The following is an 18,689-nucleotide window of genomic DNA, read 5'->3' as shown; positions in this document are numbered from 1 at the left end:
GCCTCACACACACAGACACCGACACACACAGGGACTTAACAGTGTTATGTATGGCTTCATCGCTCCGTATAGGCCATAATCACCCTCTCTCCATCTCAGTAAGCTCATGCTAAATGACCAGACGTCTCTGGCGGCTGCCATGATTTGTCTCTCCGCCGTGCATCGTGCCGTACCTTACCCTCCCTGCCTCTCCTTCCTCCCCTCCTTCTCCGCTGCCATATGTTGTGCCTGTGTGACCGGCCGACGTGTCAGGCCTGACTAACGCCTTAACGGCAAGGCTGACGTTGATTTATTTCCTCTGAAATCTGGGGGCCGGGGGTAATAACACAGAATGACATTATTTGTTTATCAAATCCGAGGCTGCTTTTCTTGGCAGAGTCAAGATGTGACGACTTGATACCACCACCACTCCCCCCCGCTCGCCATACGCACATATACCCCCCACAATTTCTGATTGTGCCATGATTAGAAGGTCTGGCTAGTCGCTTAACCTCATCCAAGGGAATGTTTTTGAAATCTGACAGAGCAGGGAGCGGAGGGAAAAAAAATAAAAGATTGAGATGAAGCAACGCAATTAAATTGTCAAGGCACAGATTTAACCCCGCCACGCAATTTAGGGGACAATTTATTAAGAATGTTTTCTGTCTGAACTAACTGGATGCTACTCCTCTATCTGTGGAAGGAGAGAAGGAACAAGTGAGCAAAAGGAGACAGTGAGAATAAACAGTATTTTAAATACCAGATGACCCATTTAATGGGAGATATTTTATCTCCCCACATCCGGAGTGTCTGTCACATGTTCTGCCTCTCATTTGAAGATAACGGCGGGGCTGTTTAGTCTGTTGAAACTTCATCTTGATGTTATTCAGTGATCGGGGTCTATCATTCTGGCACTTTCACAACACATTTGGTTCCTTTTAACGTGTAAATGATGCATTGCCCCGAAAAGCTTGTTAAAATTTGATCCCTGGCAAATTTGCTCAGGAGCTTGGAATCCTCAAGAAGCAATTAGCAGATTTAATTTGGCTATTTGCCCCAGTGTTCAGAAGTTGGTGTTTGTTTAAAGCAGCACCTTCACCTTCCGTTATCAGCTGTGTGAATAGTATCTCCTGGAACACAATGCTGTGCTGTGGAACTCAATAAAAGAGTTAAAGGCAAGGACAACCTCAAAGACAGCCTGCCTGATAACAAAAGGGCCTCACCTAATAATGAACAACTGGAGTTGGCTTTCTTTTCTCCGACGTGGGGAAGCTGGGGTGAAGGAGGGGGGGAGAGGAGCTCTGCCAGCACTTGCCAGCATGTTTTATGGCTAATTGAAGCATTTGGAATAAAACAGCCACAAAATGGCACCCTTTAGAATTGGAGCGGGGTTAATATATTGTGATCCCACAATTAGCCCAGGATTGTTAAGATCTCTTTAATTCGGTGAGGTCCATTAAGCGGGATGGACGAGAAAGTGCTCCCACCGAGACAATTTTTCTCTCCTCTCTTTGTTCTTCGTGCCCCCTTTTCCTCTCAGCAGCTGCTGTAGTAATCAATATAAGTGGACATGGCCGTCAGCAGGTTGCTAGGTTATCCCAGCGTTACCCCCTTTGGGTGCCATAGCTCCTGAAGTCCACCCACACAGAGGTTTTGTTTATAAATATACAAGGGGCAGGTGAGTCATTGGTCGTAGATTGACTTTGGTGCAGAAACTCTGCAAGGTGTGGTCGTTATGCTGGCATGGAAAAGCTCGCCCTCCTGGACAGGGGTATTAGATCATGCTCTCTCCAGGGTAGAAACGATCACTGAGGTTTGCTCTTTACCCCAGTTTCTCAAATCCCCACTTGGCCTATGAGTGCCTCCACTAGAGCCGCAGCAGCGGCTGCAGCATGATCGTCACGACTCAGGGTTTTACAAGTGTCTCTTTCAGAATATGAGAGTCCCTTCTGGGTTATCTTCGGGGATACAGTGTGCCTGTGGGAGCTTGCCAATTGGTGGAGGTTTTTTGAAACAGGATTGAAATCGCTACATTTGAGCCTGCCACAGCCTCAGAAATTCCCCAATCCTCTCCAAACCATGACATAATGAAGCTTGCACAACCCTCTCAACTTTAAATGTAACTAGTGTCACACTGTGGCACACACTGTAATTTCTACAGAATGTTTAGATTTGAGCCGACTCTTGAGAGGTGAATAAAGCCCTACCCAAACACTGCATTGCCTGGATAGTTGGTTAGGTTGGACCCAAACAGATGGCTGGCTCATTAAAGACTCATTTGTGATAATCTAAAATGATCCTACTTTCAGTTTCTCATGCGAGGATGTATGTTTGGGCTAAGAAAAGGCTCCGGCTTTATCAGCAGTTAATACCTACCCGCTTAGTGCTCAGGTAATAACTTGGGATGCTGCAAAATGGGGAACATTTCAGTGGCATAGGGTTCCAGCACAGTGGATTTGAAGCTCCTTGCAAGTAATTAAACAGCATGCCACCTCATACAGAGCAATTTCCTGCAAGGCATTTGCTTGCCAATGCGGCATGGCCCCCAGTCTACGTCGTGTTATCTCTGTGAAATATGTCCCCTTTATCATTTTTTAATAATGACTGAGTGCTCATGTTGTTAGGAGAAAATCTACTCAATGAACATCAGATTAACGTTTTCCTCACTGTTAGCTAGCTAACTGAACGTCTATGATATCTGTGTCATCTATAAATGAAAATTGGAAGGGGGGGGTGGCATTAAAATGACTGCTATCTCATTGGTAAATCCAAACCAGCTCCAAAAGTGCCATCCATGGTGGGCGTGTAATTATTTGAAATCAGTGGGGTAGACAGAAACAAGTGGGTGGGTAAATTTTGTGCATGTGGGGATCTGAGTCTTCTGAGGTATAGTGCTGGTATCTGAGAGGTTTGTGGCCCCCTTGGCATAATGATGGCCACACGCCGTCGCCGAGCGATGATAATCCTGCCCTGTGCATAAAGGGATTTGTTCTTGTTGGGCTGGCCACAGAACATCCCGAGGTGACGACGCTGTTTATCTTTCCGCTGTCTTAAAGTCCCCTGGGCTTTTATGGCCCTGGAACTTACAGTTCCTGTTGTCACTTGTCACTGCACAAAGGCACAGTCGTGCGCACACACACACAAGCAGGAGCTGCATCCCTCTCACTCCTAATATCTATTCTCTCTATTCTTGTTGTTTTCCTCCACATACATGCATAGTTATTATCCCCAGCGAACCCCTGATGTCAATAGTTGGCAACTCACATCTCCCTCACTCTTGCTATCCATCTCCATATATTCATCTCTGTCTCTTTTTTCTCACACACAGTTATAATCTCTGCCGTTAAACAGCCAGCTGCAGCAAGCACACAGCTCCTCTGGTACATCAAAGAGGAGCTGAGTGGCAAGAACAAGCTTTATTTTTCATGAAATGTTGATGCAAACTTCCCGCCCATTGTGAACATCAGCTGTCATGCCAACATTTTAAATATATCACATTTATTTCGCATTAGCGGGTGGTAATTCGTCTTATCTGAGGATTGCTTGCAAACATCTTGTCGGCAAGCCGATCGTCTCTCAATTCTGCGGGGGAAGAGAGAGGAGAGTCAACTTCCGCTCATTGTTTCCCTTACCCCAACAAACCCCTCCATACCGCAGCGCACCCCGACCCATTCCTGTCTCCCCTAGATACTTGCCACTTGTCAGCCCTGGTAATGGGTTTCTTGGGGGAGATATTATTTTGGTCCAGTAAGCTGCGTGCTTAAAATATGAGTGACAGGCTTGACTCACTTGCACAGGGAAAGAATTTTGTTTTTAAAAAGGCTGCCAAAATAGAGCCAGCTATGCTGCTTGCAAAAAAAAAAGAGAAAAAATCTTCCCACTCTATTAACAATGAAAGCCTGCATGCAACCACCCACCACCTTTACTTCCCTGGAAGATAAAAAAAAAAGAGATGCAACTTCTCCTGACTAAAATGTCCTATTTTTCTTGTCTCTCTTATTTTTCTGTCTCCGTCTTCCCCCTTTCCCTCCTCCCCCAAGAAGATAGATGAAGAAAATGAGGCCAACTTGCTGGCAGTGCTTACAGAGACCCTGGACAGCATCCCGGTGGATGAGGACGGATTGCCTTCGTTTGAGGCCCTGGCAGATGGGGACGTGACCAATGCCAGTGACCGGAGCTGTCCCTCCTCCCCTGACGGCTCACCGCGCACCCCAGAGCCTGAGGAGCCTTCCCTGGTAGGACCACCAGCTTATCCTTCTCGAGATTCCCCCATCAGCGCCACTTCAGGGTCACAGCATATGTTATTCCTGAGACATGACCTCCAACCCTGTGCACACTGTTGCTTTTGTGCCAGTATATGGCAGACACTAGATAAGACTCTTCAACAAGACTGGGCAGCAAAAGTGGCCATTTGTCTGCTAGACTTCTGTATTTGGCAACGCCCAATTCACACTTTGCCACATTTGCCACAGTGTAGTCACTGTATGTGCAGTGAGAGCGTGCACAGATGCAGATGCAGGGAGGAAGTAAATGGAATGGATCAGTGTGTTTGCTGCTCAGTGCTAATTACATAACAGTGCTATTGTGGCGCCAATTCAATGATATGAACACTGTGGTGGGGCCAACTTTGGTTGACACAGTGCCACAGGCCCTGAAATCAAGCCGGCACATAATGAAAGTAAGGGGGGGGAAGAAATCCATCTCATCTCGTCGACTCTCAGTGGGTCTAGACTAATCCTCCCGTGCCCAAGCCATCTTTTTTGGCACAAAGTCAGGTCTCCAGATGAGAAGTCAGCTTACCTTTGCGCTCTTATTTTCACACATAACCATACCATCTGGGCTTTTCTCTAGCTTAAAGGCTCTGACCTAAAATGTTATGTTATGTTCAGTTATAGTCCATTTTATTTCATGCCGGTCCCTTCCAAATGACCTTTAGCCACATGCCTGAATGTGTTTATTCAATCACATTAGAGAAGCATGGCTTTGTGTACACAAAAACACCTGCACAGGAAGGAAAAAAAACTTGACTTGCTCTGCCACATGCTAGAAACTGCTTAAAAAATCTCTCATCTTTTAAATATGTCAGTGATTTTTATCTTTTCTAACTGCAGTATTGGTCTCTTTTGTTTGTATGCTTACAAAGCACAAGGCTATCTAATTGAAAGAAAATGGTAATTTGCACAACCCACGCTCAGTTCCCCCTCCTTCACCACTTTCTCTTGTTCTGTTTGGGTCCATTCGCAGCTGATGAAGCTCCTTCTGGCACCCGCAAACTCCCAGCTCAGCTATAATCAATACACAGGTGGCAAGGCACAGAACCATGCAGCCAGCAGCAACCACCGGATCAGACCACCACCTGCCGTCGTCAAGGTAGGGACACACACAAACACACTCACACACAAATACGCACACTGCCTTGCTGCTATTTCACTCCTGTACACACATTTTCTGTTAGTGTTTGTTTATCTCTCTCACTCTGTTCTTGCTCTGTCTGGTTTCTTGCTCTTTTTCTCTCTCCCTCTCACACTTTCTTGTTTTGGTGGCCGCCTTTAGAAGATGTTAGACTACTGCTCTAGTCTGCCATCCCAGGGGGCCATCTCGTAATGAAAACAGGCTGATTGCTGTTGGGCTTTCCAGGCGAGGCATCGGCACCGTTGTCTCATTAGCTCCACCACTTATCCGCCTTGGTATGGTGCCTGTTGAAAAAAAGGAGAAAAAAAAAACAGCGACAGGCACTCTTGCGGGAGAGATTGATGCCTTGAGACGACAAGATCAAAATATCAGACTTGATGTTCTCATTAGACGGCTCTCAAAAGGATTTTTTTCTAACGGGGCGGAGTTGATTAAGATTAATTTTAGTCAGTGTAACTATCATAGGTTTACGAATGTGAATAAATAAAGTATGTGATTTCAGTAATCTGTTTGCATTTCAAGTCAGAACGTGACATATTGTATGTTCTGTGTCATCTACAGCTTACAGCACTTGATCATTTGCTCTTGTTTGGGGAAAAAATGTCTACTGGTTTTATGCTCTCCCTAGTGTTTGAAATCCTCTAAATGTAAAAAGCACTTGTATGTGATCAGATTGTGTGGTAAACACAACACAGACATAGATTTGTGTGTGTTGCCCGTACTATGTTTGCACATGCAGTGCGTCAACCTTCCTCACATAGTCTATTTTCATACTGTGCCTTTGAGTCATCCATTTCTGGAGCACAGCGAATGAGGACTCCCGGAGGACATGGTGCGCGTACAGAGTGGCGCGGTGGTGCTCGCAGGGCCACGCAATTAAGATGATGGGCGGACCGCACTCCCAACATCGCCTCCCAGACAGTTGGGCAACCACTGCGCTCAGGCTGTCTGAGTCCCTCTCTCTGGCTCCATCTCAACTTTTATTTTTGTGCCAAATAAAGCACTTAACATTTCTCGCAACTGGATCAACTGCACTGTACTAACAAGAGTGAGCAAAACTTTTTATTTAAGCAAACAAATTTACTTTCCCCCTCTCTCTCTCTCTGTCTTATTGTGTTGCACAGACGGCGAGCCCCTGGAATGGCAAAGCAAGAGGGGGCTCCAGCCAACAGAACCGCCCGGTGAGGCGACCTTGCACAGAGCTGCTGAAATACCTAACAGCCACTGATGACATCCTGCTCCACACCAAAGCCAGTGAAGCCAAGAGCGCCTGGGGGGGTGCCAGTAGCAGGGACAAGAGTGGCCTGGGTCTTGGTGCCTCCTCCTCTTCCTCTTCGCCATCCTCGTCATCCACCTCCTCGTTCTCCTCCCTCTCCTCCACCTCCTCTTCCTCTTCTTCCACCACCTCCAAGAAGAAGTCATCTGTGCCATCTCAGCAACAACAACAACAACAACAACAACAACATCAGCAGCAGCAGCAGCCGCCGCAGCAGCATCACCAGCGAGGTGAGAGCCGGGCTGCAGGCGAGTGTAGTGTGGCTGGTGTTGGGGCTGGGAAGTGGCAGCGTTGCACTCACGATGACGGGGTTGAGGAGTCGGAGGGTGCTTCTATCCCTGTCGGCCACAGAACCTCCACCTGCGGCCATGCCCGCCCCAAACTGGAGCACGGGCCGCCCAGTGAAGAAGGAAGGCCGCCAGGCGATGTGGGCCGCCTGGCCGCCGCTAGGTTTATTAGGTATATGCATTCTTATTCCCTCCCTCCCCGAGAGGTGAGTCACAGCTGTGAGCATTGCCGAGAGGCTGCGGGCGCCACTCAGGCTAGTGAGGGCTTTGGCAGGCAAGGCCGTAGAAACAGTAGTGGTGCCGGCCATGCACCACATAGGCACATCACAGTGACTATTAGGAAAAGAGATGAGAAGCCGGGGCACCCCTTACTTAGTCAGCTGCTCACCTCCAAACAGAGGCCCGCTCAGTATCGAGCCCATCTACTCCCACCTAAGATCACCCCCTTACCCAGCACTCAGAGCAAATCAGCAGGTAGGAGGTCTGAGAGCCCAGCACAGGCTCCCTCAAAGGTGGATGAGGAAGAGTTGGGAGGGACTACTGATTGTAGAATCCGGGGAGCAAGTCAGCTTGAAGAGCCTGACGCAGGGTCCCTGTTGTCACCTCTCGCCTTAGACCTAGAGAGCTGGGTTAACCAGCCAGATTCAGGGCTAGACATGGGCTTTGGACTAGACCTTGGGTGGCTAAACCAGGGGGTCTATGGGGAGGATGTTGACCATGATGATGATGATGATGATGATGATGGTGTTGATGATGATGATGATGATGACCATGTCACGGGCAGCCCCACAGCGGTGCTCTCACAGGGCCCACTCTTCCCAGATACTAGAATTGCAGAGCCCGCCCCTCCCTGCATCATACAAGGGCAAGGGCACCCACACAGGCAGGCACTCAGCGAGCACCCCGACGACCAGGGCCTCCCATTGTTAGGTAATCATGACTGCATCCCCCCCACTGGCCTTATCTCTGCTCTCTCTTCTCCCTCTCCTGCTCTAACCACTTCCCAGTTTGACTTCACAACTAACCCCTATTCTAATTCGAATCTAACAGTCATTCTGAGGGCATAAACAATGACAACAAACCGCCTGCTAGCCAATGCTTTTTGCTAGTCCCGGAGGCATTTTTTAAAATTTAAATAGAGTGAGATTTTTTTGTTTTTTGAAAGGAGGGGGTGGGAAAAGGGGCGAGCCTTGTCTTGCTACTGTACGTCTTGTATTCATAAAGTCGACCCTTGAACCATCTTTGGCTGATTGAGCTGAGTGTGCTGAATATGTACATTTAGACTCAGAGCCCGGGTGCTGCTCTTTAGCGTCATGCTACTGTACTAAAGCCACGTTCCCTTAGCTGGAGCACAGGTCGGCCAGAGCCTCGGGCAACTGCACAAGCTTCCTTGACTCTCCTTTCTTCCTTCTTTTTTTCCCCTCCTCTGCTGTTGGTGCATGCGATTATGACTTTATTTTTTGTCCAGAGAGGGGCTCACCCACTGTCATGTGTCTTGTTTGTGGCATCGTCTCTTTATGTCTTTATTCCATTTTCGATCTGTTTGTTGTCTTGAGCGGGGTATGTCTGTGTCTAGACACCTGTGAAATCCGTACCATCACTTCATCCTGCCTCACAGAGTGGACAGTCTATCTTTAAGACAATTAATTGTAAAAACGGGGTCAATCTAAAAATATATGGTTTTTATACTAGTGTCCATAGAAAGGCTTTCTAACCAGGTATGGGTGTTTTTTGTTTTGTTTTTTTTCGTAGTAGTAATTGCATTTAATGAGCCAATTTGAGATTAATTGTTGCAGAATGTGGACCTGTTCTCTTCTGCCAATGAGTGTTATACCTAGGTCAATAATTACCCATGCTCCTTTGTGTTCTGCAGCCAAACCAACCACCTTGCCACTTCCTTTGACCCCAGAGTCTCCAAAGTAAGTGTGAGAAGTTTTTCCACATTATTCTAGGCAAAGACGCAACAACAAACCACAGAGAAAAATACAAAGAGAGCCAAAGATAACAGACTAGAATCCAAGTTGAGGCATTTTTGTGACTCATTTCCATTTCTTAGATCACAAAAGCCTCTCTCACGTTCACCCGAGGAGTAAAAAAGTCGCCCTTTTTTTTGTCTTCCAGTGACCACAAGGGATCACCGTTTGAGAACAAAACCATTGAACGCACATTAAGTGTGGAGATTGCTGGAACCCCAGGTAAGCACACTTTTCTGCACATATTATTAATGATTTAAAATAAAGTGGAGATTCTCACTTCCCTGTTGTGGCTAGTAATGGGTTAACGCCGGCTTTTCCAACATCTTGATATTTCCATCCCAGTTCAGAGTTCAAGGTGAAGGCATAGGAGAACATCTTTATGTGCCTGAGTATTGATTAGGCTTTCCAATCTTTTCAGGGTTTATTAGCAAACCCCTCCCATCCCCCACCACCTCCCCTCCCCCTTGTTACTGAAGAGTTAATATGCGTTTCCTCTTCCTCAATCAGATCCTAATGCTCTCTGACTGACAGCTTACTTAGCCTACACATCATAGGAAAATTGAAATGGCAGTGTTATTGTTTTAATTGGTTTTGCGGTGTAATTCACTTTCGCCTGTACGATCTGTGCCGTCCTTTCCTTGGGTCCCTAGACATACAGGCAATTAGATCAGCTGACTGGGGAGTCACTTTCTAATGTTAAGACTCGTATGCAAAGAATGCTGTTTTGTAAATGGAGTCGGCACGATGGTTTTTTCCAGCATCATTATTGACATCATCCTTTTGTGTTATTGAGTTATAATTAACTCCATCAGAACAAGATATAGGCAAAAGGTAATTACAAAACAAATATTGAAGAGAATGCCAGTGAACACTGGGGGTTATGCCTCTCTCTTTGCAAACCCAATCAGTAATTACCCCCTTTCTCTCTCAGATTAATCATCTAAGGTCAATAAAACCAAAATGGCTGCCCTTTAGCCCCTCGTTCTGTGTGATGTTGCGCTTGCCCTTTAGGGTATTCATTTACCAGCGGGTAATACGTACCTCATGTCTGCCCCCTGCACCCTCTACTTAGCTCTTGTGGGGGATGAAAATTTGTGACACATCAGACCCCAAGAGGTCTCCCTCTGTCCCTCTGACCTTGGTCAAAGTGCCGTTTAACCCTTTTGTGTAGATAAGCTTTCGGGGTCAAAGGGGACGCCTGTTGAGACCTAAAGAAGGGAAAGAGCCGAGCTGCTTAAGCTCTGGGGCAATCAAGCACGGTTAATATTTCTTCCTGTTTTACTGCACGTGGGTGAGTTTATTGACCTGTGGCCAAGTCTGGGCGTCCGTTCTGTTCCACTGCGTCCATTTTACAAGCATGGTCAAATAAAGCCCTTCACCTGACTTTACTATCCTAAGCAAATTTAGAATTGAATATTAGCAGGAAAAGTCATTAGTCCAGAAAGCTCCAGGATACTGAGCCCCTTTCCTACTTAGGGATTAGCTTTTGAGTCTCGTGCTGCATGAGACAGATGGATACAGATCCCGGTAAGCGGAGGTGAGAGCTTTGAGGTCCGGAGTTACACGTCCTTTGCAGATTTACACTAACATTCCACTACAATAGAGATTATAGTGGTGTTGCTGATAACCAGATGGAAGTTAGCCAGGTTGGCGGCTCAAACGTCCACCTTCAAAGCAGGTCGACAACTCACTGATGGAACTTTCCATGAATTGCTGCCAGTTAATTATTTTATGCCTTTATGATGAGTTGTAGTAGTAGTAGTAGTGGTGGTTACTCTTTCATAGAAAGATCATTTTAATTATCAGTTGGACCTGTACATCGTGTTCTGAGCCAAATGTTTAATACTAAACAAAATCAACTTTTGGACTGTTGGCAGCATGTTGTTTTGACACCTCTCAGATAGGTACAGTAAAGGCTACAACAGGCAGTAAGCCCCCTGGGATCTGACTGTTGTGGCCTAATCTCTGCCAAGCTAATAGATTTACCCTACACTGCCTTGTTGTCTTTAATTACTGTATCTCATGACACCGGGGTGGTCTGTGTGTTGCTGTTTGCATGGCTTACCGCCGGATCAACTCTTTAAGCGTGGAGTTTTTATTTGCTCCGAGGTCTCCTCGCAATTTACAGCCGGACAGGAAAAAAAGATTACAAGCCCCTCCTCTTTCTTTCTGTCTTGTTCACTTGCCTCATCGTTTTCTCTCCGGTGGCTATATGATTGGTGTTTGTGTCTGCGGCTCATCCATCACTAGCAAGTTTGACTGAGAGGCACATATTTATCTAATTCTGATTTATTTCACCCCCATCGCTAATGGCTCCTAGTTTATGACCCCACGCGCACATTGTTTTGGACAGATGGCGCTTCATTGGCGAAACAGAAGTTCCTCAGGCATTGTGTAGCCCCCACCTCCCTCTCTGCCTTCTCCTTTTCATAGCTCATTTCATTGGCGTAATGTATATATATCTATATGCCTATATCATTATCAGAGCTGAGAGAAGAGGGGAGACAAGCAGGGAAAAAGAGGGGAGTGGGGGGCTTGCAGTCCTACTTACAGACACATCCAGATAATAAGTAGGATGATAAGCTGTTGGATCAGGCATTCCAAACACAGCAAGTGGTTTCAGAAACTTGCATATTTATGTATCGGGCTCCCGCACCCTCTTTGCCAAGCTGTCTCCGCCGTGCATACTCTAACACTGGATTTGATACTAATAGCTGTCATTTGGTGCAATTCACCAGCAAGGGAAGAATGATGTGCATTATAAGAAAGGCAAAGAAGAGGGGAGAGCGTAGGTGTTTCAAAGTGCTTGACTCCAGTGAGAGACTGTTAGTGACGCGCGCGCGCGTGTGTGTGGGCACATTTGTTCTGCGCGAGACAGAAACAGGATAGGATGCCGAGAGACGGAAAGGGAGAAATAGAGATTGATCCAGGGAAGATGGCAGACAGGAAGAGAGGAAAAATGCGAGAATACAAGACTAAAGGAGGAGAGGGAAGAGAGGGAGAGAGTAATGGTGGCGGCTGTTTGTGTGAGTGCATTAACAATGCTATAAAGTGGGCTCATCTCAGGACTTCCCATATAACTGCCATCTGTCTGGTTGTAAATCTGTAGGAGGCTGGGGAAAGATGGGGGGGGCAAGCAGTAGGGACATGCCATCTGAGAAGAATGACATCCCATTCACCAGTTCTTCCTGTGCTTCCATGACATAGCATGGCAACATCACCAGGCATGCTAACATTTCTTCCTACTTTGTTTCACAGAAAAAGGAGACAGTGCTGGATAATCTTGAAACATGCACAGCGTCATGTCAGTAATTGTTCTTTCAGACCGATAAAAAAGGTCTTTGGTTTTTATTCAGATGAATTGGCCGCTGTCCAGTGGAGACATTTATGTGCGGCAGGCAGAGATATGATACATGTACTTTAATTTTTTTTTTTTCATTGGCTGCATTACATTTGTCCTCTGCAGGGTTTTGTGTTGTGTTTTTTTTTTTCATGAAAAGGGATCTTTCCAAGGTCAGAGAGGAAGGGGATGGCAAGTCATCCGTATTACAGCACCACCATATTAAGTTACACCAAGCATTACATTAATCTGTCAAGATTGCAATAAAATAGAGATCAGGATTAGGCCAAGTGAAAGTGAATATTTTAATCAGGCATGTATCTGTGTCCACTGTCCATAAACTGACCTGGGAGTTTATAGATGAGAGAGGGAAGGAGGGAGAGGGGGGGTACTTGCATTATGATTCCATTTTCATTTCATTGCCCCCCACCTCTTCACCAACCTCTGTCTTTCCCTCCCCCTGCAGGTCTGACACCACCTACCACGCCCCCACACAAAGCCAGTCAAGAGAATCCTTTCAAAGCATCGCTCAAAACCAAGTTGTCTTCATGTTCCTCATCGGCCTTGGCATGCAAAAGAGCCAGGCTGAGCGAATTGGGCCCCGGCGCTCTGGCCCCGGTCCCAGGTGCCTCAGGCGGGGGCCCCACCAGGAAGGGTCCCGAACAGACTGAGCTTTATGCCCAGCTGAGCAAAGCGTCCACCGCTCTACCTTACTCCGTCACCCAACACACTGTCGGGGGCGGCCTTGAGGAGCATCCCAGCACTAGCAACAATAAGCGGGCGGCGCCCCGCAGCTACAGTGACCATGACTATTGCCAAGCTAGCGCAAAGAAGGACGGCAGCACAGCCACTGTTACCATGACTACAGCAGCGGAAATGACAGCCACCTCAGGTGCCACCGCTGCTCCCGTGCCTACTGCAGGCAAAGCGGAGGACAGGCATGTCGAATGTAAGGACTCAGCCATGCCACCATCCTCTTCATCTTCATCTTCTTGTTCTCCATCATCAGCTTCATCTGGTCCTTTGGCTAAGCAGCAAAATGTTGCCTCTGTGAATGGAGAAGCAGCCCGGGTCCAGGAGTTAGGGAAGCAGACCCTTACACAAACCACCCAGATCCCCTCACAAGAGGCCAACACTGACTGGGACCAACAACACTCTTCTGCCATCAGCCGGAAGCTCCTGTGTGACCAGGAAATCAGAGCAGAACTCAACAAGCACTTTGGCCACCCCTTACATGCTCTTTATAGCCAGGGTGGCCAGGAGAGAGAACCAGGCAGCAAACCAAGTAAGGCTGCAGCCCCAAAGTCCCTTGAGGAGGGGGAGAATGGCTACTACCCCCAGAGGCTGGCTGGCTCCAGCTACCTGCACCCAGGGTTCCTGCCCTTCCAGGATGAGCTCGAGCTGGGTGAGGGCCGTGAGAGTCGCTTCCTCTATCCGTGGGAGGGCACCCCTCTGGACCTACTCTTTGACTGCCCCCCCTGCTCTCCCTCCTGTTCCCCACCATCCAGCTGCTCCCCTTCACGAGGCTCCGTCTCCCCACCTTCCTCCCTCCTCCTCTCGCCCAGCAGGCCGTTCTGCTGGACCAGCAGCGGATCCCGCTCCCGTTCTCGCTCCCACTCCGGCTCCCGCAGCTCCTCCTCGCACTACCGGAGGCGCTCCCTCTCCAGCTCACCTGACAGACGCCCCTCGTCCTGGTAAGTCTTTTCTCACACCCACACACACACACACAGAAACACACACCTCCTGCTTGTGTTGGCTGAGCCTTGGCTGCTCCCCACCCATGCAGTTCATACAGGGCTCGGAGCTGGCAGGGGATCTAGCTTAGGAGTGTAAAACAGGCCTGATCAGTCGTCAGAGCTGGTGTCAGACAGGATAGACCCTGGAGACTCTCAGCATGGGTTCTTGACCTCCTGCTAGTCTTTGTCTTGCCTGGACTAAGTGCAGGATAGATTTGGCAAGTGTTGCACAAAGAGATTTAACAGGTGAGAGCGAGGCGGAATGGAGTCTAACCAAATTGTCTGCAGTTGTTACACGAACCAAATTCTGCCTTTTAAACCAGGTGGCACTTCAATGTCTCTGAAGTGACAATGGGGAAAAACGAGTGTTTGAATGGTGCGATCTCCCTTAAAACGACACACAACGAACAAAAACAGGAAAAAACCCTGAACATGAAACGTGCCAGAGGCACTGGACTTTTGAAAAGTCTGAGTTTTAATCTCTAGGCAGGGAGTTTTATTTGAGTGTCTTCCTAACACTCGCCCCCCTCCTCACTCTCTCTCCCTCGCATGCTCCTGTTTTTTTGTTTGATGCCGGGGCTATTGTTTTAAGCGGCAGCTGTTGTTTTTACTGAGTGGCAAACCCTCCTCTTTTACATCCCCAGAGATGAAAGCCAAATCCAGGCTGTGGGAATGTAGTCTCAAAACCCCTCTCAAAAGAGACTCCTATCATCATAGCTCTGTGTGAGAACTACATTTCCCATGCTTCCCTTTGATCAGAGCTGAGGGGGTTTCTGTGTCTGTTTTTCTGGTAGAAGAACAGAGGCAGACCGTAGTTACCGAGAAGGATGTGAGTAAATTAAGTTTGTCAGTAGTAGTTCATTGAGTGCCTCACAGTGTAGGACTCCACTGCGGTGACTCAGTTTGTTTGCCTGATTACTTAAAGGTCAGTTTACTCCAGAGAGCCAATAGAATCACTTCACTCTGCTCGGGCCCTTGTTCTTGTGCTCAACACCAGCTCGCTCACAAATTATACAGTAATAGTCTCAAGGCGTCCGATCAGAAACTGACACTGACAAGCTTTCTGAAAATACCGTGTAGGGATTGCAAGTCGCGAAAGCAACAGAACAAGAAGCTTGTTATATTTTCATGCAAGGAAGAGATAAATAGAATTTCAGCAAAATAATTCTCAAAATCCCTCCTCTCTGTTTCAACTTTCGCAGCGTCAGATCCTCGATCTCTCCTTTGCTTCACTGAGCTTCCCAAACTTCTCTCCCTCCATCATTCAGCTCTTCCTTCTTCAGCAGCGCTTCAATAATTAAGCATCAGAAGCTTAAGGAGTGCAGCGGTACAAGCTCTACAGTCAGCTCACCAGGGCCGACAGTATTGACCATTTCCTCATACAACATAGATAGCAGGTGCATGTATATGCCAGCTCAGGTGTGTATAAAAGTTCTGCAGAAAATCATGCACACTTTCCGTGGCCATGGGCGAGATTAGGAGAGTACAGGATGCGTTTATCTGGAATTAACCCAGTTTCTAACATCTAAACGGGTCTTGTGAATATCAAAGAGGTTAATTTGGTTCCCAAAGCCAAGAACAAATTAACCAAGGTGTCACAAGTTTGCAGGAGTCATCAGTATGTCGTGTGATTTATTTAAACTTTTTATTTCTAACGTGTGAGATGAACAGTATTCCTAGGTGCTGCTAAAATAAAATCTTCGTGTTTAAGATTGTCTGTTTCCCCCACAGGTCTCGTCACAACACAGATTCAAGCACCTTTCGTTCCAGGACTCAGAAGAGCCCCCACACTCAGTCTCGATCTCCTCTCAGCCGCAGGCCAAGGTGATTATTTTAAATGCATTATTTAACCTCTAGTTTTACATGTTTTATGGACCATTGTTTGTTGCCTTTTTCATGTTTTGGACAAATGTTTATGCTTTGAAACTGTCTGGCAAAATTCATGGCTGAATAACAGTCGGTGTAACAGCAGCGAAAGTAACTTCTCCCTGTCACCACTCAGTTTGATTTCCGTGTGATTCCCTTTTCACAGTGAGACGGAAGCTTTTTCGCAGTCAGTCCCATCCACACAGGGGCCCGTCACAAACATTCAGGGCAAATATGTTTAATTGATCATGTTTTATTGGACGAGTGACAGAAGAATCCCAAATCATACTGATAGACATTCATACTTCACTCGTGAGTTTGACGCTCGCAGCTATAATGACGCTCATTCAACTCAGTGCCTCTGTAGTTTTCCATGAGCCACTGCAGAGGGGACCGTTTCATATGCAGAGAAGGACTGTCACAGCGCAGGAAGGGAGAGGGAGGGAGAGAGGGAGGGAGACTGACACCATCTCAGCGCTCCGAGCTGATTTGGCACCCACGAGCCTAATGACACCCGACAAGCCCGAGAGTCGCTCATCAGTCGAAAACTTAACGGACACGTCTTGCGCTAGTCTGGGGTGGGGGAGAAAGTTGCACTTTCCTTCTTGATGAAGCCCTAACTAAGCAGAAAGTAATGACATGTGAAGTTGTGCTGACAGTTGCAGCTGCCTGGCTCCCCGACCGCGCTGCTCGCCGGCACTCCCGCGGGCCTATCCTGCAGGCTCCGTAATCATAGCGATGGCGAAGAGACATCTTATTAACATGTCCATTTCCTTCTCCTTTGCAAGCCCCTTCTCAACCATCAGAAAATAGGGGACTACTCCTTGGTGAATACTGGCAATTGTTTTTAGCAGGCATCAACAGGAAGGGTGGATTTACAGTAGAGGACGAGCGAGGACGGTGATGTCACACGTATCCTTTCCTCCGCAGGTATGACAGCTACGAGGAGTACCAGCATGAGAGGCTGAAGAGGGAGGAGTACCGCCGGGACTACGAGAAGCGGGAGTTCGAAAGGGCCGAGCAGAGAGAGAGGCAAAGGCAAAAAGCAATAGTGAGTCGAGTGACACCATCTAATTTCCTCCGTCATCTTCTTTTTTCTTCTTCTTCCTGTGTTCAACTTTACGTCGCTCCTGTTGACGCTGATAAAAGACCGCATGCAATCACTGCTTTGGCACATGCGGAAACCTCCCACAGACACACACATTGCTTAGGATGAGACAGCCCTCCAGCCCAGTGCCACAGTGTCTCCCTACTGAAAGAGCACATACAAAGTGAGTTCCTGAATGATTCAGGCGACAGGCCCTTCCTTTTTATCTCCGGGTTGTGTATTTTTAACGTCTCCGTCGTCTGGAAACACTGTCGACTCTTATTAATCACACCACAGGGGTAAAATGTTAAAATAGTGGAAAACAGAAACTAGGAGAGCAAGACGAAGGAAAGGACAAAAAGAAACGGCCACTGATTCTCTTGAGCTCTTTTTCCCTTTTCTGTATCTGTTTCAAAATTCAGCCCTGATGCAGTGAATATCACATTTCTCCCGTATCTCCGCTCTCCATGTCTCAGTGTGAAATTACTCAGGTTTCCAGCGGGGTAACGCCACCACCACCCGTTGATAAAGCACACATTAAATGATGCAGTAATGCAAACGTGGCTTGGCATGCATACATTTTCAGAGATGGAAAGACAAACAATTACGATCAGCGAAGCTCAAGCTGTCAAACAAGGTTTGGGAGGCCAGGAGTGTGAAAGCATCTCCTTCTGGCTGTCTGTCTGTCTCTCTCTCTCCGGCTCTGTTTTTTGCCTCATTCTCTCACTCACTCACTCACTTACACACCCACACACACACAGGCAGCCCTCAGGGTGCCATCAAGAGAAGACCGCCTATTTATCAGTTGTCAGCAACTAAACCCCTAATTCAGCAAATACTTTTTTTGTCTCAAACAGTATGTAAGCATTAAAGAGAGACGGTGGAAAAAAAGCATATAAACAGTCATCCTTAGTTAATTTGTATCTTTCTCGCCTACTCTATAGAGGTCTAACAGGGCAAAGGTGAACTTCAAGTTTAGCACCAGGCAACTGATTTACATGTATGTTACTGCTACCCTCAAGACAGCATTGAAAATTTCAACGGGCCTCAGTGGACTTGCCCTGGTAATGGCAAGTAAATGAATGAATAAATAAATAATACAAGTGATACACTATAGCCCCAGGCTTGTGCTGCATTATATGATTAGCAGATGCAATTAAACTACTCAAAAGCCATAATTGCAGCCTGGTGCAGTTTGTTCCTAAATTATTCCGCTATGACCCCCACGTCCTCTGAGGTTGAAGGAAATCCGTGTTTTTTTGCCCCGTGGCTCACCACCGCTGCTCTTAATGCTCCCTCGCTCTTGGATGTGAATACCCATACAGTATTAACTGACCGTGCCTAGTTCGCTGTGCATTGTGAGTTTGAAGTCGGAAGGGAAACAGACTTTTCTGATCTACGGCTGAGTCACCCCCCCCACAGCTTTATTTTTAGCCCTCACAAAAAAAGAAGAAGCAGCCCCCAAACTTGAGACATGGCATCATTTGATAAAAATCACTCTGCCTCTGGTTGATGAGTTGCAGAAAGAAAGAGGAATTGTAGTGCCAAGGCAGACTGACGGCGCTTCCAAACTGCAACTCTATCAGATAACAGGAAGCAGGCTGAAGCAATCACAGAGAAACACAACAGACAGACAGTGGAGAGGGACAAAAAAACGGGGGGCGAAAGTCAGCTGCAGTATCCACAGGAGTGATCAAGACCAATTCATTAGAGCTCGGTGAAGAAAGAGA

The 18,689-nt window shown here is 47.2% G+C and overlaps 1 protein-coding gene across 11 annotated transcripts in view; it reads left to right on the top strand.

Annotated features, from left to right (window-relative positions):
* ppargc1a (peroxisome proliferator-activated receptor gamma, coactivator 1 alpha) overlaps window positions 1-18,689 on the top strand; it is a 305,150-nt gene that overhangs the window by 281,113 nt on the left and 5,348 nt on the right. For 5 of the 11 annotated variants that reach the window (XM_049567891.1, XM_049567890.1, XM_049567888.1 and 2 more), the window contains exons 3-10: window positions 4,020-4,214; window positions 5,224-5,349; window positions 6,516-7,884; window positions 8,828-8,873; window positions 9,076-9,149; window positions 12,737-13,964; window positions 15,738-15,830; window positions 16,803-16,923. In XM_049567891.1, the coding sequence (XP_049423848.1) occupies window positions 4,020-4,214; window positions 5,224-5,349; window positions 6,516-7,884; window positions 8,828-8,873; window positions 9,076-9,149; window positions 12,737-13,964; window positions 15,738-15,830; window positions 16,803-16,923 (3,252 nt within the window). The remainder of the gene's footprint in view (window positions 1-4,019; window positions 4,215-5,223; window positions 5,350-6,515; window positions 7,885-8,827; window positions 8,874-9,075; window positions 9,150-12,736; window positions 13,965-15,737; window positions 15,831-16,802; window positions 16,924-18,689) is intronic. The other 6 variants (XM_049567889.1, XM_049567893.1, XM_049567897.1 and 3 more) reach the window with 3 other exon arrangements.

Source organism: Epinephelus fuscoguttatus, linkage group LG23 (assembly GCF_011397635.1).
Source record: "Epinephelus fuscoguttatus linkage group LG23, E.fuscoguttatus.final_Chr_v1".
In the NCBI taxonomy this organism is placed as follows: Eukaryota; Metazoa; Chordata; class Actinopteri; order Perciformes; family Serranidae; genus Epinephelus; species Epinephelus fuscoguttatus.
This window is presented reverse-complemented; position numbering and strand designations above follow the sequence as displayed.